This window comes from Mesoplodon mirus (genome assembly GCF_964341445.2).
Source record: "Mesoplodon mirus genome assembly, chromosome: 20".
Classification (NCBI taxonomy): Eukaryota; Metazoa; Chordata; class Mammalia; order Artiodactyla; family Ziphiidae; genus Mesoplodon; species Mesoplodon mirus.
The window spans coordinates 10,667,533-10,687,589 of record NC_138996.1 but is presented as its reverse complement, the minus strand read 5'-3'; the positions used below and the strand labels follow the sequence as shown (position 1 = coordinate 10,687,589).

The window sequence follows — 20,057 nt, the reverse complement described above, 5'->3', positions numbered from 1 at the left end:
AAATAAACACATATATTTCCATTAGAATAATTCATGTTAAATGCACTATTCTCAAATACTTAAAACACACACACACACACACATACATATGTATGTGTCAAGCACTAATTGTTTCCAAAATGGATTTATAACATCATTAGATGAACATTTGGGTCAGTTTTCCAAAACTGTCCCTACATGTCCCAAAGAATAAGTACACTTCCATGATTTTTTCTGTTATAAATGAAACATGACAACCCAATCATTAGGATCAAGGTAAAAATCATCAAAAACTTGTTTCTTCAAACTCTTCTGACTTAATTTTTCAAGGTAGATGTAAAAAATAAATAAACCCAAAAGATAATTTTTTCTTTTCAAGATTACTTTAGTATAATGGCAGAGTAGCTTGCATTGGATTAGCCTTCTCATCAATGATAAATGTAGACTCTGAAAAATTATTTTTTAAACTCCAACAACAAAGGCAGGCAAGAAAAGGTGAGAGAAGGGAATCAACAATAGAAAGACGAAAACTGCATTTACTGAGTTTTGTGTTATACTGGTTTTCACCTGAGGGCCTCCCCTTGGCAGGGCAGCACAAAGTAGCAAATGTTCCTACAAAAAACACAATCTTACTGACCCTGAGAACTCTTTAGAGAAAAGAATCACAAGCTCTCCAATGTATCATGGAATATCACCAGTATATGATTTAAAATATTAGATATATGAATAAAAGAAAAATGTGGCCCATAGTCAAAAGTAAAACCAGAAAGAAACTGACTTCAAAATAACACCGGATTTTGGAATTAGTAAATAAATGGATTTAAAACAGATATTAAAAACATGATGAAGAAAATTAAGGAAATTTTGGGCATAATAAGGGAAGCAATTAGGAAATTCAGCAGAGAAATAAAATGTTACAAAAATGCTAACTCTAAATTCTAGAACAAAGAAACACATTTAAAATGAAATACACTGGATATGTTTTACTGACACTGCAGATGGCAAAAAGCAAAAACAAAAACAAAAAACAAAAACCCTAGAATACAGATCTATAGAAACCATTGAATCTGAAAGAAACCTGAGAGAAAACAAGCTTTAAAAATGGAATATGGCTGCAGGAACCTGTGGGACAATGTTATCTAAAATATGTTTAATTGGAGGTCCAGAAAAATGGAAAGAGAAAATAGGTATAAAAGTATTTGAAAAAATCATGGCCAAAATTTCCCCAAATTTAGTGAGAAACCACATTTATAGATTGAGACAATGAATAAACAAATGGGCAGTGGCCAAACCATATATAAAAATAGAACTCTGACCTGCAGGAAACCAACCTCTTTTTTTTTTTTTTTTTTTGTTTTTTTGTGGTACGCGGGCCTCTCACTGTTGTGGCCTCTCCCATTGCGGAGCACAGGCTCCGGACGCGCAGGCTCAGCGGCCATGGCTCACGGGCCCAGCTGCCCCGCAGCATGTGGGATCCTCCCGGACTGGAGCACGAACCTGCATCCCCTGCATCGGCAGGCAGACTCTCAACCACTGCGCCATGAGGGAAGCCCCAACCTCTTTACTAACAATAAATAGCTGACTTTGTAGGAAGTCATGCTGCTATCTCCAGTAATAATCCAGGGAGCTAACCAATAACTTATATAGCAATCAGTCCCAATAACAAAGACGTGATTAAAAACTATCAGCTTGTTCTTCCCTGGTGGTGCAGTGGTTGAGAATCTGCCTGCCAATGCAGGGGACACCCGTTCGATCCCTGGTCTGGGAAGATCCCACATGCTGTGGAGCAACTAAGCCCGTGTGCCACAACTCCTGAGCCTCCGCTCTAGAGCCCACGAGCCACAACTACTGAGTCTGTGAGCCACAACTACTGAAGCCTGTGCTCCACAACAAGAGAAGCCACCTCAGTGAGAAGCCCGTGCACTGCAACGAAGAGTAACCCCAGCTTGACACAACTAGAGAAAGCCCATGCACAGCAACAAAGGCCCAACACAGCCAAAAATAAATAAATAAATAAAACAAAACAAAATAAATATATAAAAAATAAAATAAAAACTTTCAGCTTCCCTAATTTTTGTCCCTGCTTCCACCTTAGAACCAAGGAGAGAAAAGCCAGATAAACACTCCAATCACATAGTTAACCCATCTACAGCAGCCCCCACCAACAACCTTCAATCAGAGCACACCTGAGGTCTTCCCTTCCTTCCACTATAAAGCTTTCCCACTCTTCTGCCTGCCTTTGCGTATCTGCCAAAATGCAAGTGAAAGTGGATGACGTCCTTGCTATGGATAAGTAACCTTTGTTTATTCTCATTTGCTTGGTTTTTATTTATTTCCACAAGACCTAAGGAACCAATCATATAATAAACTGCTGAAAACCAAAAATGAAGAGAACATCTTGAAATAAACCAGAGAAAAGTAACATATAACATTCATAGGAGTAATGATGTAAATAATGGTACTTCTTTACATACACACACACACACACACACACACACACACACGTAAGGAGGCAGGACACAATGAACAACAACAAAAAAAATGCTGAGAGAGGAAAAAACCCTGGCACTTAGAATTATATATTAAGCAAAATTATTCTTCAAAAATAAAGATATGGAGAGTTAACTTTTGGTATGACATCATGAGGAACTCTATAGATCTGATCCCTAGTGAAACTGATGAAAATAAGTAAATGACAATTTAAATCCCCCAGAAGTGGACATAAGGACAAATAGTCCTGAGAGAAAATAAGTAAATAGCCATACAAGAAAATATGAAAAATTCAGTAAGAAAAATGAGAAACAAAATCAAACTAAAGACATTTCCATATAAATGAAAACTTTGAGAATTTGTTGTTAATTGTCCTGCCTTACAAGTAATACTTAAGGAAATTCTTCAGGTTGAAAGTAAGCAATCTCAGATAGTGATTCAAATCCACATAAACATCCAAAGAGAGCTCATACAGGTTATTATGTAACTTAAAAACATAATATAAATGCGTATTTCCACCTTTTTTCTCTTAACTGGTTTAAAAATCAATTGAGTAAAATAATATGAATAGGGCATATTATTGGGGCCAGGAAATATATTTGCCAATAACAGCATATAGGAGGTGAGTGGAAACAAAGAGGTACTGTGTTAAGGAAATGACTGCAGATAGTAAAGTAATTATAACAATGTACTGTTGGGTTTGTAACATTAATAAATGTAATATGTACAACAATAATACCATAAACGTGAAGGAAGTAGAGTTTTATAGGAGCAATGTTTCTATATATCACTGGAATTAAGGTAATATAAATCTAAATCTGCATCTGATAAGTTAAAATGTGTAAGGTAAGCCCTAGGGAAATCACTAAAAACTCAAAATACTGAAAAATCATTAAGGAAATTTAAATTCTTCAGTAGAATATATCCACCTAACAGGGGAAAAAAACACTAAAACGAGAAAAAAGAGGAACAAAAACACATGAGACACATACAAAACAAAAAGTAAAAAGCAGGTGCAAATACAACTATATCAATAATAGCATTAAATGTGATTGAATTAAACAATCCAGTAAAAAGCAGATTGTCAGACGATGTGAAAAGACTACTATAAACTGTTGAAAGACAACATGCTTTAAGTTCAAAGACACAGACTCAAATTAAAGGAATGAAAAAAGATTATCATGTAACTAGCAACCACGAGAAAACTGGATTGACTATATTTATATCAGACAAAGTAGACTTTGAAAGAAAAAAATGTTACTAGAAATAAAGAGCAGTATTTTATACTAATAAAAGGTTTAATGCATCAGGAAGACATAACACTTGAAAACATAGGTACCAAATATCAGGGCACCACAGTGCATAAAAAAAATAGGTAGATACTAAGGGAGAAATAGAGAACTCAACACTTATAGTTGAAGACTTCTTTTCTTCTTCTCTGCCACTTTCAACGATCGGTGGAACAACTAGGCAGAAGATCAGCAAGGAAATGTAAGACTTGAAAAAAAAATCATAAACTAAGTAAACCTAGCAGACATCTGTAAAATGCTCCACCAAAGAACAAGATACACATTCTTCTTAATGTGTACACAAAATATTTTCCAGGATAGACCATATGCTAATCCATTTAAAAAGTCCTCAGCTTAAAAGTATAGAAGTGGGCTTCCCTGGTGGCACAGTGGTAGAGATTCCGCCTGCCGATGCAGGGAACACGGGTTCGTGCCCCGGTCCGGGGAGATCCCACATGCCGTGGAGCGGCTGGGCCCATGAGCCATGGCCGCTGAGCCTGTGTGTCTGGAGCCTGTGCTCTGTAATGGGAGAGGCCACAACGGTGAGAGGCCTGCATACCGAAAAAAAAAAAAAAAAAAAAAAAAGTATAGAAGTAATAAAAGTATGTTTTCTGCTAATAAAGGCATTTTTTTTAGAAATAATTAACAGAAAACATTTGGAGAAACTCACAGACGTGGAAATTAAATATCATATCCCTAAATAACCTATGGATGAAAGAATAAATCAAATATGAAACCAGAAGATATTTAAGGAAAATGAAAATGAAGACACACCATACTAAAATGTATGGGATGCAGCTAAAGTAGTGCTTTCGATAAATTTATATATATAAAAGCATGTATTAATAAAGAAGAAAGATCTCAAAGTAATATCCTATTCAACCACATATAACACAGGAAAAAGAAGAACACATTAAACCTAAATTAAACAAAAGAAGGGGAATAATAAAGATTAGAGTGAAATTAATAAGAACAGATAATAGAACAAATCAATGAAACCAGAAGCTGGCTCTGCGAAAAAATAACCAAAATTGACAAATCTTTATTTAGCTAGATTGACTATGAAAAGAAAAGAATCAAATTACTAAAACCAGAAATAAAAGTGGGATATTACTACCATCCTTATAGAAGGATTATTAAGGGAATGCTAAGAATAATTGTATGCCAACATTAGATGATGTAGGTAAATGGATTAAATTCCCTGAAAAACAAAAACTACCTTCCCTGTCCATGGTGCTTCTTCTAGCACCAGAACTTGTGGACTCACAGAATGCCTTATCCACTGCCATGGCTTCTGCACAGTGTTGTGTCTCATACAGAAACTTATTTCTCAGCAAATTAAGGGCAGCAATTGGTTTATGTACATGTCTTACCATATACTCTGTCATCTGGAAGCAGCTGGCCTAATTGAAAGGTAGACCAGGTTACTGAATACTCATTTACCATAGTAGTTGGGAGACATTACTCTGAAAGGCTGGGGTTATGTTTGAATCAAGACTATTATATGGCATGGTTTTCTGAGAACCACAATACATAGGTCCAGGAAGTAAGGTGTTGAAATGGGAGCGTCTCTTCCCACCATTATACCTAATAACCATTTTGTAGCATTTTGCTTTCTGTCCCAGTAACTTTTAGATTCTAGCCCCCAGTGGGGAATTTGTTCACCTGGGGACACAATAAAATTCCACTAATTTGGAAGATGAAACTTCCAACTGGATATTTCGAGCTCCTTTTGCCACTGCACAAACAGGCTAACCCAGTGGCTGGAGTGACTGACTCTGAACACAATAGGGAAATTTGTTGCTTAAAGAAGTGCTGTGGGGCTTCCCTGGTGGCGCAGTGGTTGAGAGTCCGCCTGCCGATGCAGGGGACACGGGTTCGTGCCCCGATCCCGGAAGATCCCACATGCCGCGGAGCGGCTGGGCCCGCGAGCCATGGCCGCGGAGCCTGTGTGTCCGGAGCCTGTGCTCCACAACGGGAGAGGCCACAGCAGTGAGAGGCCCGCGTACAGCAAAAAAAAAAAAAAAAAAAAAAAAAAAAAAAAAAAAAAAAAAAAAAAAAAAAAAGAAGTGCTGTGTCTTGAACCCACCTGAGTATAATAGTAACCAAAATAAAATATGATTAAGGATGCAAACCCTTTGGGAGTGAAGATTTGTGCTATTCTGCTAGGTAAATATCCGTAACAAGCTTAGGTTCTGGTTGAGAGCAATGGAAATGGGGAGCAGGTAGTGGGAAAAAGAAGTCATACATGGCAATCATGACTTATTACAGAAATGAAGACTATAGTAGCTTTAAATATTTTTCTCTTGGCTTGTCATATGCATATGTATCTTTATTTGTATGTGCTAACCATTTTCTTCTTTTTCCCTCTTCCTGTTATTAGTTTACATGCAAGTGGTTGGAGGTTAACTTTACAAGTTAATTTAACCTCATGTTAACATAGTATTCAGTTGGACTGTGACTAAATTTGTGGAGAACTTAATATAGCTTAGCAATGGACACAGTGACTCGTGACTGTGTGTCTCATCATTTTGAGGGAAGAATGAGAATTTCTTTACTTGGGAGAAGGTTGGTTGAATCTTGCTAAATAGAAATGTAGGGTGATTTTGTTGTTTTTCCAGAGTTCAAATGTGTATAAAAGAGTGCATACAGAAACTAAGTAGTCAAAGTTGTAGGCTCTGTCAATTATTGATGTATTGCTACTCAGCTTCAAATTAACCTTTTGCCTGCTTTGTGCAAATGAATATGAGCCTCTTAATTATTTTTTCCTTTGCCAGATGGCACTGAAGCTTTGCTAGTAAAGGGTACTTGAGAGCATGGGAACAGAGCTTTGCTATTTGGTTCCACTGTGCTAGCTTGGTAGGCTCCTGCAGAGGGTACAGCTTTTTGCAAAGCCAGGATCCCTCATTGCTTGGAGATTCTCTAGTACCCAGATCCTTCAGTGCATGGTGGTCTCTAGCACCCATCAGCCAGTAGTATCCTCCCATCATCTAGGCCCCTCTCCTTCCGTAGCAAAGTGACTTTGGTGAGACATCTTATGAACAGCTTTCCTGGCTACCCAAAGGACAGATTTCCAGAGGGTTCTAAAGAGAAATTTTACAGCAAGATCTCTTGGTACAGCACCACAGTGACTTGTCCTATTTGAAGATCCATGGTCGTGCCACTTTTAACAATCTCAACTCTGGGGCAAGGAAACTGTCTTCTTTATCCCAGTCCCAGGGTTGCTGGCTGCTTCTTGTATCTGATATTCCTATGACCTTTAGAGTTCTCTTTACTTCTTATTTTTGTACTCTAATCCTTGTTACAATTAATAATTCTTTACATTAAACTTTCCATGTGTAAATTACTGCGTGGTATCTTTAGACATAGACTAAAACAGTATCTTATATTTTTAAAATATTTCATTGACTTATCGTATTTGTACATTTTCACTGTGGTCCCATATACAGGTTCATCTGTATAAATTATACTTTATATAATCAAGGTAAAATACCTCTTCCTTTCCACCACATTTCATCCACTTCCTTCCAAATGTGGTTTGTATTATCCAGATTGATAATGTATTTAATTCTTCAGAACCATCAGTAAATTATATCAACCTTATATATAAGTTGATTGGAAAAGTTGGAAATTAATAAATAAATCATTTTTAGGTCAGCATAGGATAAAATTTTGAGACGGAGGAATCAAAAGTTTATTATTATTATATAATTTCTTTGTCCAGTTTTTTTCTTATTTTTATCATTGTCATTTTTTGCACTATTTTCCTTTATTATATCTTGTTCATTCTTCTATTAGCACTCAAAAAAGAATGTGTATAAACTCAGCAACAGTAAGAATGTTGCTGTTGTGTGTGGTCACCTGCAAATGTTGATGAGATCAAGTTGATAGTTCTGCTCAAGGCATCAATATATTTGCTGAGTTTCTTTCTACTTCATCTATCAATTATTGAGAGAGAAATGTTTAAATCTTCAATAATAATAATAATTTACCTATTTCTTTTTTCATTTCTGTCAATTTCTGCCTCTTATAATTTGAAGTCTATTTTTATGTGCATACACATTTTGGATTGTTATGCCATCTGGTAATTTTACTTTTTGACCATTATGAGTATCTCTCTGTCCTGGAGAGATCATAAAGTAAACTGCAGATACTAGGAACAAACTCTTTCTGTGTCTAACTGGTTGCTTTGTTTTCGTATAGATACATCTTTAGTTAGAAAGATAACATAACTTTTAGGGATGAAAATCATTTGTGGAATTTATGAAAAATAGATTTATATGCTTCTAACCAAATTTAATAAACTTTCCTGGATTTTCCTACACTGAAGATAGGCTTGCAGCTTTGGCAAACATGGCATTTGAGGCCAGCACTCAATAACTTATTACATCCAGGTTATAAATAAAACATCTTTGCTTTTTCTTTTGAATTATACATCTGTCTCTCATGATTACCTCCTGGGAGGTAGGAAGTAGAGTTAGGTGTTAGGTATGGCAGAATTACATAAAATTCAGGTGCGGGATATTGCGGCCCTGTGCATCTCGTTGTCTCGTTGTTTTAACTCTGTTTCTCTCTGTCTCTTTTTCACCACACTCACACACAAAAAATGCCACACACACACATATATTGTGTGTGTATACATAAGTATGTCTATAATATTATGTATATATGCACGTGTGTATATAACATAAAACTTTTTGACAGTATGCATTATTTATATATTTGTATAGAGAACTCCATAGATGATTCACATGTATTTGCCTACTCTGTTAGGCAAAATTTAAAGAACTCACCATACCTATTATTTCTCCTGTTAAGAGCTATAAAAATGCTTTAATTTCAAAGTAGTTGTTAATTCGCTACGTAGAATGCAAATTTAAAAAAAAAAGGAATTGGTAAGGCAGGGCAAATGTAAAAAGCAAAACAGTATTTCAGGCATGGGTATTCCTTGAAATTCTATGCTCACTTCTCTATTATATTTACAAAAAATGGCAAACTTTATTAAATGAAGCTCCAAGTATTCCAAGTAGATGAAAATTTAATATATTCCTAAATGTGCATGAAATTTAATGTGTATTTATTTGGTCCCTGAACGTACTTCAGACAAGTCTTTGGATTTTCCTTTTCTTCCTAGATTTAGCTTTCCTGATTTAAGTCATGTTTTTTCATTTTAAGTATTTCGCTCCATATTCAACCCTTTTGCTACAGGTACATAAACACATACATGTGCATCATCATGAAATAATAGCTTAAATGCATCACTATCATTTGTGGTTTTGTTAATCATCTGTGTCACAAAGCTAATTCAAGACACATCATCAAAGGAAATGGTTACATTCATGCCAAAACAAAACATACCTCCAGCCTGTTATACTCTAGAGACATGTGGACCCTAAGTAAAACAGTCACAGAAACTCACATAACAAAGGTAAAACAGACAATAAAAATCATACCTGAAACTGTTGTTCAAGAGGTTTCATACTTCCTGTGCTATTATAACCATAAACCCTAAAATTTTGAGGTAAGAAAACTCTGTAAAATAAAGATAAAAGTATTTAATGGAAAATTTGTTTCCTAGATTTTATTTTGAAAAGGTATTTCTTTTATTATCCTTATTATAGATAGGTAGGGAGAGGAGAGAGAGAGAGAGAGCACACGTGAGGGAGAGATTCTTTGAGTACATGGATTTAGTTTTAATTTTGCTCAAAAAATTCTAGTCTTCAGACCTCTCCTCACTCACCTTACTGTCACACTGTCCTCCTTCCTGTTTTTTAAACACAACAGGCAAACTTTTGTCTCAGGGTATTTGCACTAGCTGTTGCCCCTTCCTGGGATGTTCTTCAACATGGCTCATTGTCTCAACTACTTCAAGTCTTTGCTATATATCCACATCTCACTGAGGCTTCTCTTGACAAGTTTATAAAAATTTGCAACTTTCTCAATTATTAAAGCATAGGATTTCCAAATGACACTTCTTAGTTTGTTCTATATTTTTGCTTAAGCATTTATCACTTTCTAACATTCGTCCTAATCCATTATTTATCATACCATTATTAGTCTCATCTAATAACAATATAAAATTTATATCCATTTTGTTTACTAATGCATCTCAAGCTCTTAGAAGAATACCTGGAAAATAACAAATGGTCAATAAGTATTGAACTAATATGAAATGAATTCAACAGATCAGGTGGAGATCTCACATTAAAATACATTGTTTGTAATATGGGAAGAATATGCTTAAAAGGCTCTATAAAGAGAAAGGGTGAGTGTAGGTATCTCATTTTCATTCTTCCAATTAGTATAGTATAAAGATTTGTGACAGCCATGGCAGTCTGGATTTGTGAAAGCAAAAGGTCAAAGAGCCAAACTGCTGACAAACAGAGCAAAACTTTTTGTATTCTTGTAACAAAAAAAGAAAATAACACACAGTGGGGTGGAGCTCCAGGGAACACACAGATTCTGGGTTGAAAGTCCCATAAAGAGACTTAGCTAGTGATATACAGGCACTGTTTTTTTGGCAAAGAAAGAAGTCAAATATCCATGCTTGGCCCAGGGAGAAAGCTATTATTGGGGAGCCTAGAAACAAGCAGAACTTTTGGTGGCTGTGCAGTCCTGGAATAAAAATATGAATATTTAAGTTGCATCAGATTCATAGCTTCTTTCCCTGTAAAATCATCTGCTAAATTTTGAAGTTGCATAGAGTAGCCAAGGAGCTAAACTTAAAAATCTCTGAAAATAAGAGCAAAGTTTTTTCAAAATTGATGATATAGACTCAGTAAGTCCTATCTTATTTGAGCATGATAAAAGCAAAGAAAAATCATCCATAAAATTAGTTTTAAAGACTGATGAAAACCAAAATAAAACCTTCAGAGTATCAAGAAGAAAACGAAGATGTTCCCTTCAAAGAACAGCAATAAGACTGATAGCTTAAGTTGTCAATAGAAAGGAGGAAAGCCAGAAGGGAATAATGCTTTTAAAGGACAAAAGTCATTTTTAAAAGGTCATCCTAGCATTTATTCCAGCAAAAAAGTTCTTAAGAGTAAGGTTAATATTTAACACTGAGGGGCCTCCCTGGTGGCGCAGTGGTTGAGAGTCCGCCTGCCGATGCAGGGGATACGGGTTCGTGCCCCGGTCTGGGAGGATCCCATATGCCGCGGAGCGGCTGGGCCCGTGAGCCATGGCCGCTGGGCCTGCGCATCCGGAGCCTGTGCTCCGCAACGGGAGAGGCCACAACAGTGAGAGGCCCGCATACCGCAAAAAGAAAAAAAAAAAAATTTAACACTGAATACAAATTAATCAAAAACAAGCAGACCTACAATAGAAATATAGAGAATTCCTGAAACGTATAGAAATTAACTGCAGATAGAAACAAACGCAGGAAAAAATGAGGAGCAACAGAATGGGCAAATTTATGCTTAATTATAAAGGGATATTGACTATACAAAAAATAATAGTCATATCTCATTGGGGTTTAAAAGCATACAGGAAAAATAATGAAAAGGTAGAAGGTAAGTGAAATTAAAAGGTTTGAAGATCTAACAATGTATGATAACTGGTAAAATAATAATGTATATTAGATTTAATAATTCAGGGATTAATACGATAATCTAGAGAAAATACTAAAAGAATAGTAAAAAGTTGTATAACAAAGAATTTAATTGAGGGAAAATGGTATAATATAAAATAATAGATTCATTAAAATGGAGACTATGAAAGAAAAAGAATATAAAATAAAAGGTACAAAGAAAAAAGGTTACTTCAGACATTATATGGAAAATTAAAGGATCAAGAAAAACAAGGACATCTTAAAATTGTTGAACAAGGCTGGGTAACAAGACCTAGTACAGTATTTAATACAGTGTGATATCTGTTCAGATAAATAGGGCTCAGGAGTAAACATATAAAATAAGAAAAAATAGTCCAGAAAGATATCCCACTCATAAACAGTCATTTGATTTATTACATACATTTCATTACAGTGCAATGAGGAAAGTTTTTTTTTTTTCCAATAGCATGTGTTGGATCCATTGGATGCTAATATGATAAAATATTTGAATCTTGATCCCCATGCTTATGAAACACACAAACATCAATTCTGGATGAACCCTAGAGTTGAATATGAAAGTGAAAACAATAAAAGCTATTAGAAAAAAATGGCAGCTTAGATTCATGACTGTATGAAGACAATGATTTTTTTAAAATATGAAAAGAATAATAGCTACAAAGAAAATAATAATTTGGACTACATTAAAAGAATTTCAGATTCAGTAAAAAAATATCCAGACTGAATAAAAAATTGAAAGGGAATGACAGGAAAAATTCCTCCAAAAGTACTCTGTAGATTCAATGAAGTCACAATCAATATCTATGGATATATCTTTGTGGAAGAGTATACTATAAAATATATGAAAATGAAAAGTAGTAAGAAAAGCCAGAACATTCTTGATGAAGAAAAGGATGGAAAGACCTTATCTTTAAGTTATCAAGATTTATAATAAAGAGACAAATTGACCAAAACTTTTAATAAAGGACCCATTTTAAAAACGACCATTACTGTTTTGATTTTTCTTTATTCCCAAATATGGTGTGCTTATTTTTTCCCCGATTTCCTTAGCTGGCATGGGATTGAGTTTGGCTAATTACAGTTGTATTCTAAGTCCTTAATACATTCTGATATGTAAACTCATTTAAAGAATCACTGTTCTTTCCACTCAAAAATCCACTATGCTCTTTCAAATATAGTTGAATGTAAGAGAACTCAAAAACAAGTCGTATTTATGTCTTGATAAAAATAGAAAAATATCAAAATTCATCCTCCATGAAACCACATAAATAGTCAAATAGAAATCTGATGCTGCTGGGAAGGAAAAAGATGGGAGCATATATATGGATTCAGGTCCTAGATATTTATTATATAGGCTTAAAATGTTTTTCTTAAGCATAAAATAGGAGACAAATAGTAAGAAACTAGAAATATTTACAAATGCAAAATAGTTACTTTCTGGATAAATATGCACAATAATTATAAATAGAACAAAGACAGGTAATAAAATAATGTAGGTCACGTACTTTTGCATTAGGTTCACAGTGTACGTTTTCCCTTCAATTACAATGTTGTAGGACACCTGGCAGGAGAGTATATTAAAAGAGCAAAGAAAAGTGAGAAGAATGTTAAAAAGAAAAACTATCATTTTATATTAACAATAATAATATTCTAAAGCACACTAATACAATAAAAAAAGAGGAAAATTTATAATTTAATATTGATTTATTCCAATGTACTCAGATATTTAAATATTTGCTTTCATAATAAAGATAGATGGAAGAATATAATTGGTACCGTTTCTTATTAATTTTAACACTTATGCAATAAGATAGACCCTGAAATATTGTTGACTTGCATCCAATAATTGTGTTAGCTTAATATTGAGGCCATTGCAAAATATATGCTTAAAATGGAAGAGTATAACTAAATTACCGAATAGAAAATTTATATAGTATAGCAAAGAATTAACAAAACAGAATGTTTAATATTTGTAGATTTTATAAAATTTGTTCCAAGTTTGGATGCAATTCTCATGGATTTTATTAAGAAAGAATGTCTACAAATGGAAAATTTAGTCTTCATAGATCAGTTTGAGGAGCCTTGACCTCTTTCCATTATTGGGCCTTCCAATCCATGAGCATAGGATCTACTCAATTTATATAGATCTTTACCTCCTCTCATCTGGTTTTGTTGTCTTCAGTGAGGAGGTTTTGCTTTCCTTTGTTACATTTATTTAGACTTTGATTTTTATGTAGTGTAAATTATATCTTTAAAATTTATTTTAAGTTTTAAAATGTTTAAAGTTTATTTAAATTTTATAGGATTAAGACGTTTATTTTATAGGATTAACAAAGTTAAGTTACATTCTTCTATTGCTAAGTTATTTTATCATATATGGTATTGAACTTTGAACAATAGTTTTACTGCTCCTATTGCTATATGTATATTCATTTCCTCATATAATTCTAAAAAGTAGTTAATTCATTGATATTCTAAGATTCAATCATCTTAACAATTTAGATGTAAATTGCATTTTGCCATTGGCCATTTCTTTTTTTTTTCTTTTTTTTAATTGAAGTACAGTTGATTTAGAATGTTGTGTTAGTTTCTGGTGTACAGCAAAGTGATTCAGTTATACATACCTAGGTATATTCTTTTTCATATTCTCTTTTATTATGGGTTATTATAAGATATTGAATGTAATTCTCTGTGCTACACCTTCTTGTTTATTTTATATACAGTAGTTTGTATCTGCTAATCTCAAACTCCTAATTTATACCCCCCTTTTCCCCTTAGGTAACCGTAAGTTTGTTTTCTATGTCTGTGAGTCTGGTTCCCTTTTGTAAATAAGTTCATTTGTATCATTTTTTAGATTCCACAGAGAAGTGATATCATGTGATATTTGTCTTTGTCTGTCTGACTTACATCATTTAGTATGATAACCTCTAGGTCCATCCATGTTGCTGCAGTTGGCATTATTTCATTATTTTTTATGGCTGAGTAGTATTGCATTGTATATATAAACCACATCTTCTTTATCCATTCATCTGTTGATGCACATTTAAGTTGCTTCCTTGTCTTGGCTATTGTAAATAGTGCTGCTCTGAACATTGGGGTGCAGGTATCTTTTCGATTAGAGTTTTTGTCTTTTCCAGATATATGCCCAAGAATGGGATTGCTGGATCATATGGTAACACTGTTTTTAGTTGTTTAAGGAACTTCCATACTATTCTCTACAGTGGCTGCCCCAATATACATTCCCACAAACAGTGTAGAAGGGTTCCCTTTTCCCCATACCCTCTCCAGCATTTATTGTTTGTGGACTTTTTAATGATGGCCATTTTGACTGGAATGAAGTGATACCTCATTGCAGTTTTGATTTGCATTTCTCTAATAATTAGCAATGTCGAGCATCTTTTCTTGTGCCTGTTGGCCATCTCTATGTCTTCTTTGGAGTAATGTCTATTTCAGTCTTCTGCCCATATTTAGACTCTACACAAAAACTACTAGAACTGACAAACAAATTCAGTAAGGTAGCAGAATACAAGATTAACACACATAAATCTTTTGCATTTCTTTACACCAACAATGAAATATCAGGAAGGGAATGTTAAAAAAAAAAAAAACCTTCTAAAATCAGATCCAAAAAAGTACTAAAGAATAAACCTAACAAAGGAGGTGAAAACTTATATTCTGAGAACTATAAAACATTGATAAAGGAAATTAAAGATGATTTAAAGAAATGGAAAGCTATCCCATGCTCTTGGATTGGAAGAATAATATTATTAAAATGACCATACCACTCTAAGTAATCTACAGATTTAATGCGACCCCTATCAAATTACCCATGACATTTTTCAAAGAAGTAGAACAAATAACCCTATAATTTATATGGAATCACAAAAGACTCAGAATTGCCAAAGTAATCCTGAGGAAAAAGACAAAGCAGGAGGCATAAACTTCCCAGACTTCAGACAATACTACAAAGCTACAGTAATCAAAACAGTGTGGGGCTTCCCTGGTGGTGCAGTGGTTGAGTCCGCTTGCCAATGCAGGGGACACGGGTTCATGCCCCGGTCCGGGAAGATCCCACATGCCGCAGAGCAGCTAGGCCCATGAGCCATGGCCACTGAGCCTGCGTGTCCGGAGCCTGTGCTCCCCAATGGGAGAGGCCACAACAGTGAGAGGCCCGTGTACCGCAAAACAAACAAACAAACAAAAAAAAACAACAGTGTGGTATTGGCATAAAAAAAGACATATGGATCAATGGAACAGAATAGAGAGCCCAGAAATAAACCTACACACCTATGGTCAATTAATCTTTGATAAAGGAGGCAAGAATATACAATGGATAAAAGATAGTCTCTTTGGCAAGTGGTATTGGGAAAGTTGGACAGCCACATGTAAATCAATGAAGTTAGAACACTCCCTCACACCATACACAAAAATAAACTGAAAATGTCTTAAAGACTTAGATATGAGACATGACACCATAAAACACTTAGAAGAGAACATAGGTAAAACATTCTCTGACATAAAACATAGCAATGATTTCTTAGGTCAGTCTCCCGAGGCAATAGAAATAAAAGTAAAAATAAACAAATGGGACCTAATCAAACTTATAAGCTTTTGTACCACAGAAGAAACCATAAACAAAAGACAACCAACTAACTGGGAGCAAATATTTGCAAATGATGTGACCAACAAGGGCTTAATTTCCAAAATATATAAGCAACTCATACAACTCAATAACAAAAAAACAAACAAGCCATTGGTCATTTCTTAATACTTTGTTATATTAGATTTTCTCATATTTCTTATGTTTGCCACATATACTCATGAATTAATTCAGTCCCAAATTTTCTTTCTTATATTACCCTTCTTTGTTTTTGGTGTCAAGGTAATATTGCCTTTATGTATTCAGCAGTATTAACTCTTTTTCTTTTTGCTGGCTGAGTTTTTATGAGTTTTAATTATGTCTTTCTTAAATGTTTGGTTGTATTTATTTGTAAAATAATTTAGCTTTTGACTTAGTTTTAATGGTTGTTTCTGTATTTTTGAGGAGGGAGAAAGAGACATTTATATTCAGATTCAAAGTTTTTAAAGTATTGGGCATTTTCATCTTTCGCTATATCCCAGGAGTTTGTTTTTCTATGAAACTGCTTATCTCCTCAAGGTTTTTTGAATTTGTTGACACATTTATTCATTGTATTATTCATTTGTTAAATTTCTGCTCTATGTATCACTATATCCACTTTTTTCATCCCTATTGAAATCTTTCATACTTTTATTTGTGTTGCCTTACAGACAACTTGTGCCTGATAAAATATGGCTGCATATACTAACTTTACTATTTGCTTTGTATAATTTTTCTTATTTTTGTGCTAGACCTTTCTATTCCCTTGTGATTTAGGTGTTTCTCTTGTGGTATATATTTTTAAATTCCATTTGAAATATATGTAATTTCTGATAAATTTAATCAATCAAAATTTTTAACAGTTTTATTTAAATTTTAATTTCCTATTATACCAAGATGTATATATGCTTTATATTCTTTTATTTGTTAGTTACAATTGTATATTCAATTTGTTTTGAGGTATACATATTCATAGTTTTTCATCAATTCCAGCTTTTATGTTATTCTTTGTCCCAGTTTCAATTTCTAACTGCTGAAGTACATTATTAAATTATTTTCTTCTCTTGTAATCTGAAAAGTGTTAATGTACTCTAATTTTTATTTATTCTGTGTTGTGATACCTGATCTCAGTTCATCTATGTTTAATATAACCTCTTCTCCAGATTTTTTTCTCTCTTTTCCAGGAATTCTAATTGTTCTGTACTTAAGCCTCTAATTCTCTCCTCTTTTTCCTTGAGCTGTTTATATGTTGCATCTGTTTAGTTTTTTCATCTGTCTCTGGCTACTGTTAATTCTTGATTTTACTCTCATACTATATTTTTCATGTACAGAAGTTCCATTCAGTTATTTTTAAAACCTCCTAGTCTTTTTAAGTTGAATATTCTCTTGTGGTATATTATTTATTAATTCTAATAATTATAAACTTTTCATATTATGTTTGTTGCATTTGTTAAGTCGGTAGGTACAATAGCCTTATCAGTTCAAAAAATACTATTAATCCTTTATTATGTATCCAGCACTGTTCTAGGAACTGGAGTTAGAGACATTAACAAAATAGTCAAAATTTTTCCCTCATGAATTTGACAGTTGAGGACAGAAGATTTTTTTTTTTTTTTTTTTTTTTTTTTTTGTACTTCTCTTATGAGAATTACTGTCATAGTATCTGGTGAAACCTGGTTGAAGATATTTCCCTCTAAGTAGATTCTGTGTACATTTTCTAATATGACCAAGTAATTCCATAGATTTTTCCATTAAAAAAATAAAATACTCTTAAAATGCTGTTAAATGTCTCACCTCTTTTTTTCTATTTAAATGATTTAAAGTTTTCATAAATATTCATTCCCTTATAAATTATATATTGAAAATTTTAAGCTTGTGATATCTGTATTAGTGTGACAACTAGGTAGCTGAAAGGGAAATATTTGCATTCAAATTATCTAAACATTTACTACCAATCAAAAAGAAAATTAAGGTGTGCTGTTTTAAAAAAACACTTCACTTCTTTAGAAATGATTCTAGAAATTAGTAAAAAAGATAAGAAACTTTCTAATTAATTCAAAGAATAAAAAAGAGAAAACTAATACCTGAACCAAGATACACTAAGATGGCATAAAAAGAATTCTTAATGATTAACATATTTGCAATCAAGACATAAAAATTATTCATACAACACTTCATTAAATCAAATGATTGCCATCCCCTATAGGGATGCCATAGGCTTACTTAACAACTACTAAAAATCCTCCAAATATTGTATGGTGAATGAGTGACAAGAGACTCTAAATGGATCAGGTCAGGTATTATTCAGACACTCAAGAGGGAAAGAGATTTAGAAGATGGGCCTTGGAGCTTTGATAATAAGCATCACTGCACCATATTTCTATGAAACATTGTTAATCTTGGTTCATTTTCAAAAGGGCTCTTCCATTTAAGAAAAATTGGGTATAAATATAAAATTCAGAAAGTGTGCAGAGATGAAAAACACCAGGTTTACTTATTAGGAATAAAATATTCACATGCTTTTTAGTTTGTGAAAAATGTTAGGGCTTAATTACGTATGTTTCAACTCCTCCACTTGACGTTGACCGTATTTTCTCTGGAACTGTAATTTGCACACGTAGTCTTTCTGAATCTGCAAGGTGCAAAATGTTTTATAGGGGCAACACTCACCACCTCATAGCTTCCTACATTATTTCCTCATCTAAGTCCATAATATTCTATATGCCATCCCTCATTTTTACTCTCTTTTCAAATACCCTCACCTCAATACCCACTTCTTTCTAGAATTACAAATCTTTTAAAGAGAAACAGGTATACTGCTTTAGAAATATTGCCCTGTGGGCAGGTTCTGGTAACCCTGAGGTAATAGGCCCAAGTGCTCTCAGAACAAATAAAGTCAGGTCCTTTGGACCTTCCAACTACAGAAGCCAGATATCAGAAATGCAGAGCAGTATATGAAACTCTAATCTTAAGGGATCTACTCAAGCCATGGCATCTCCCATCTTTACTACGGTCCCAAGAAGAGTGGGAAAGACCCTCGGAACCAAAGTGGATTTTGATTGGGCAAGGTGGCAATGTGGGAGTGGATTCGGGCTTGCACAGTTGGAGCTCTCACCAAAAAAACACGTTCAAAGGGATATACAGCCTCTCAGAGGGAAACAGAAAGGAGACCTGACATTCCCTAAAGGACAGAAGAGGGTTTAAGTACTTACTATCGTCTGTCTGAAGCCCTATGAGCCCCAGGAGCAGAAAGAGAAGGCACAGCATGGCTGGACGTCCTGGATGGCAGCCCGAATAACGGCCGTACGCTTGACTACGGAGCAGTTGGGGGCGCGAGGAGACCCCTCCTGACCGCACACACCGCAGGAGGCAGGCGGCCGGGAGAGCAGCGGAGGGTCGAGAGGCTGCCTGCTGTGCACCGTTCAACGTGGGCGACCTTGGCCCCTAAATCTATGCAGGAGGAGGCTTTGACGCCTTGTGACTCCGCTTTCCGGCTAAGAAAGTGCAGAATCACTTCCGAAAGGCAAGGCTGAAGAAACAGCTAATGAAAAGGAAGATTCATCTACACTTAAGTGAACTTTTATATTATATAAATATTTATACTACATATGTTATACATTTATGTATAAGTATATAATATATATAGGCACAGCTCAATATTCCAGTGAACAAACCAGTGTAATTAACACCTAGATTCAGATTCAGAAATAAAATATAGAACCACTAAAGCTGCCAGATTGTCCCCTGAAAAACATTACTTCTAACGCCATAGATTAGTTTTGTGTGTTTTTGAACCTATATAAATTGAGCCAATCACCATGTATTTTTTTTTACATCTTTATTGGAGTATAATTGCTTCACAATGGTGTGTTAGTTTCTGCTTTATAACAAAGTGAATCAGTTATACATATACATCTGTTCCCATATCCCTTCCCTCTTGCGTCTCCCTCCCTCCCACCCTCCCTATCCCACCCCTCCAGGCGGTCACAAAGCACCGAGCTGATCTCCCTGTGCTATGGAGCTGCTTCCCACTAGATATCTACCTTACGTTTGGTAGTGTATATATGTCCATGCCTCTCTCTCGCTTTGTCACAGCTTACCCTTCCCCCTCCCC

General features: G+C 34.5%; 1 protein-coding gene across 1 annotated transcript in view; it reads right to left on the bottom strand.

The window, feature by feature from the left end:
- Positions 1 to 12,952, bottom strand: part of LOC309795869 (disintegrin and metalloproteinase domain-containing protein 2-like) — a gene marked incomplete at both ends in the record, with an annotated part of 71,830 nt that extends 58,878 nt beyond the window's left edge. The window contains 2 exons of the mRNA XM_082608682.1: positions 9,212 to 9,290; positions 12,831 to 12,952. Coding sequence (XP_082464808.1) covers positions 9,212 to 9,290; positions 12,831 to 12,952 — 201 coding nt within the window. The remainder of the gene's footprint in view (positions 1 to 9,211; positions 9,291 to 12,830) is intronic.
- Between the last annotated feature and the right edge of the window lie 7,105 nt (positions 12,953 to 20,057).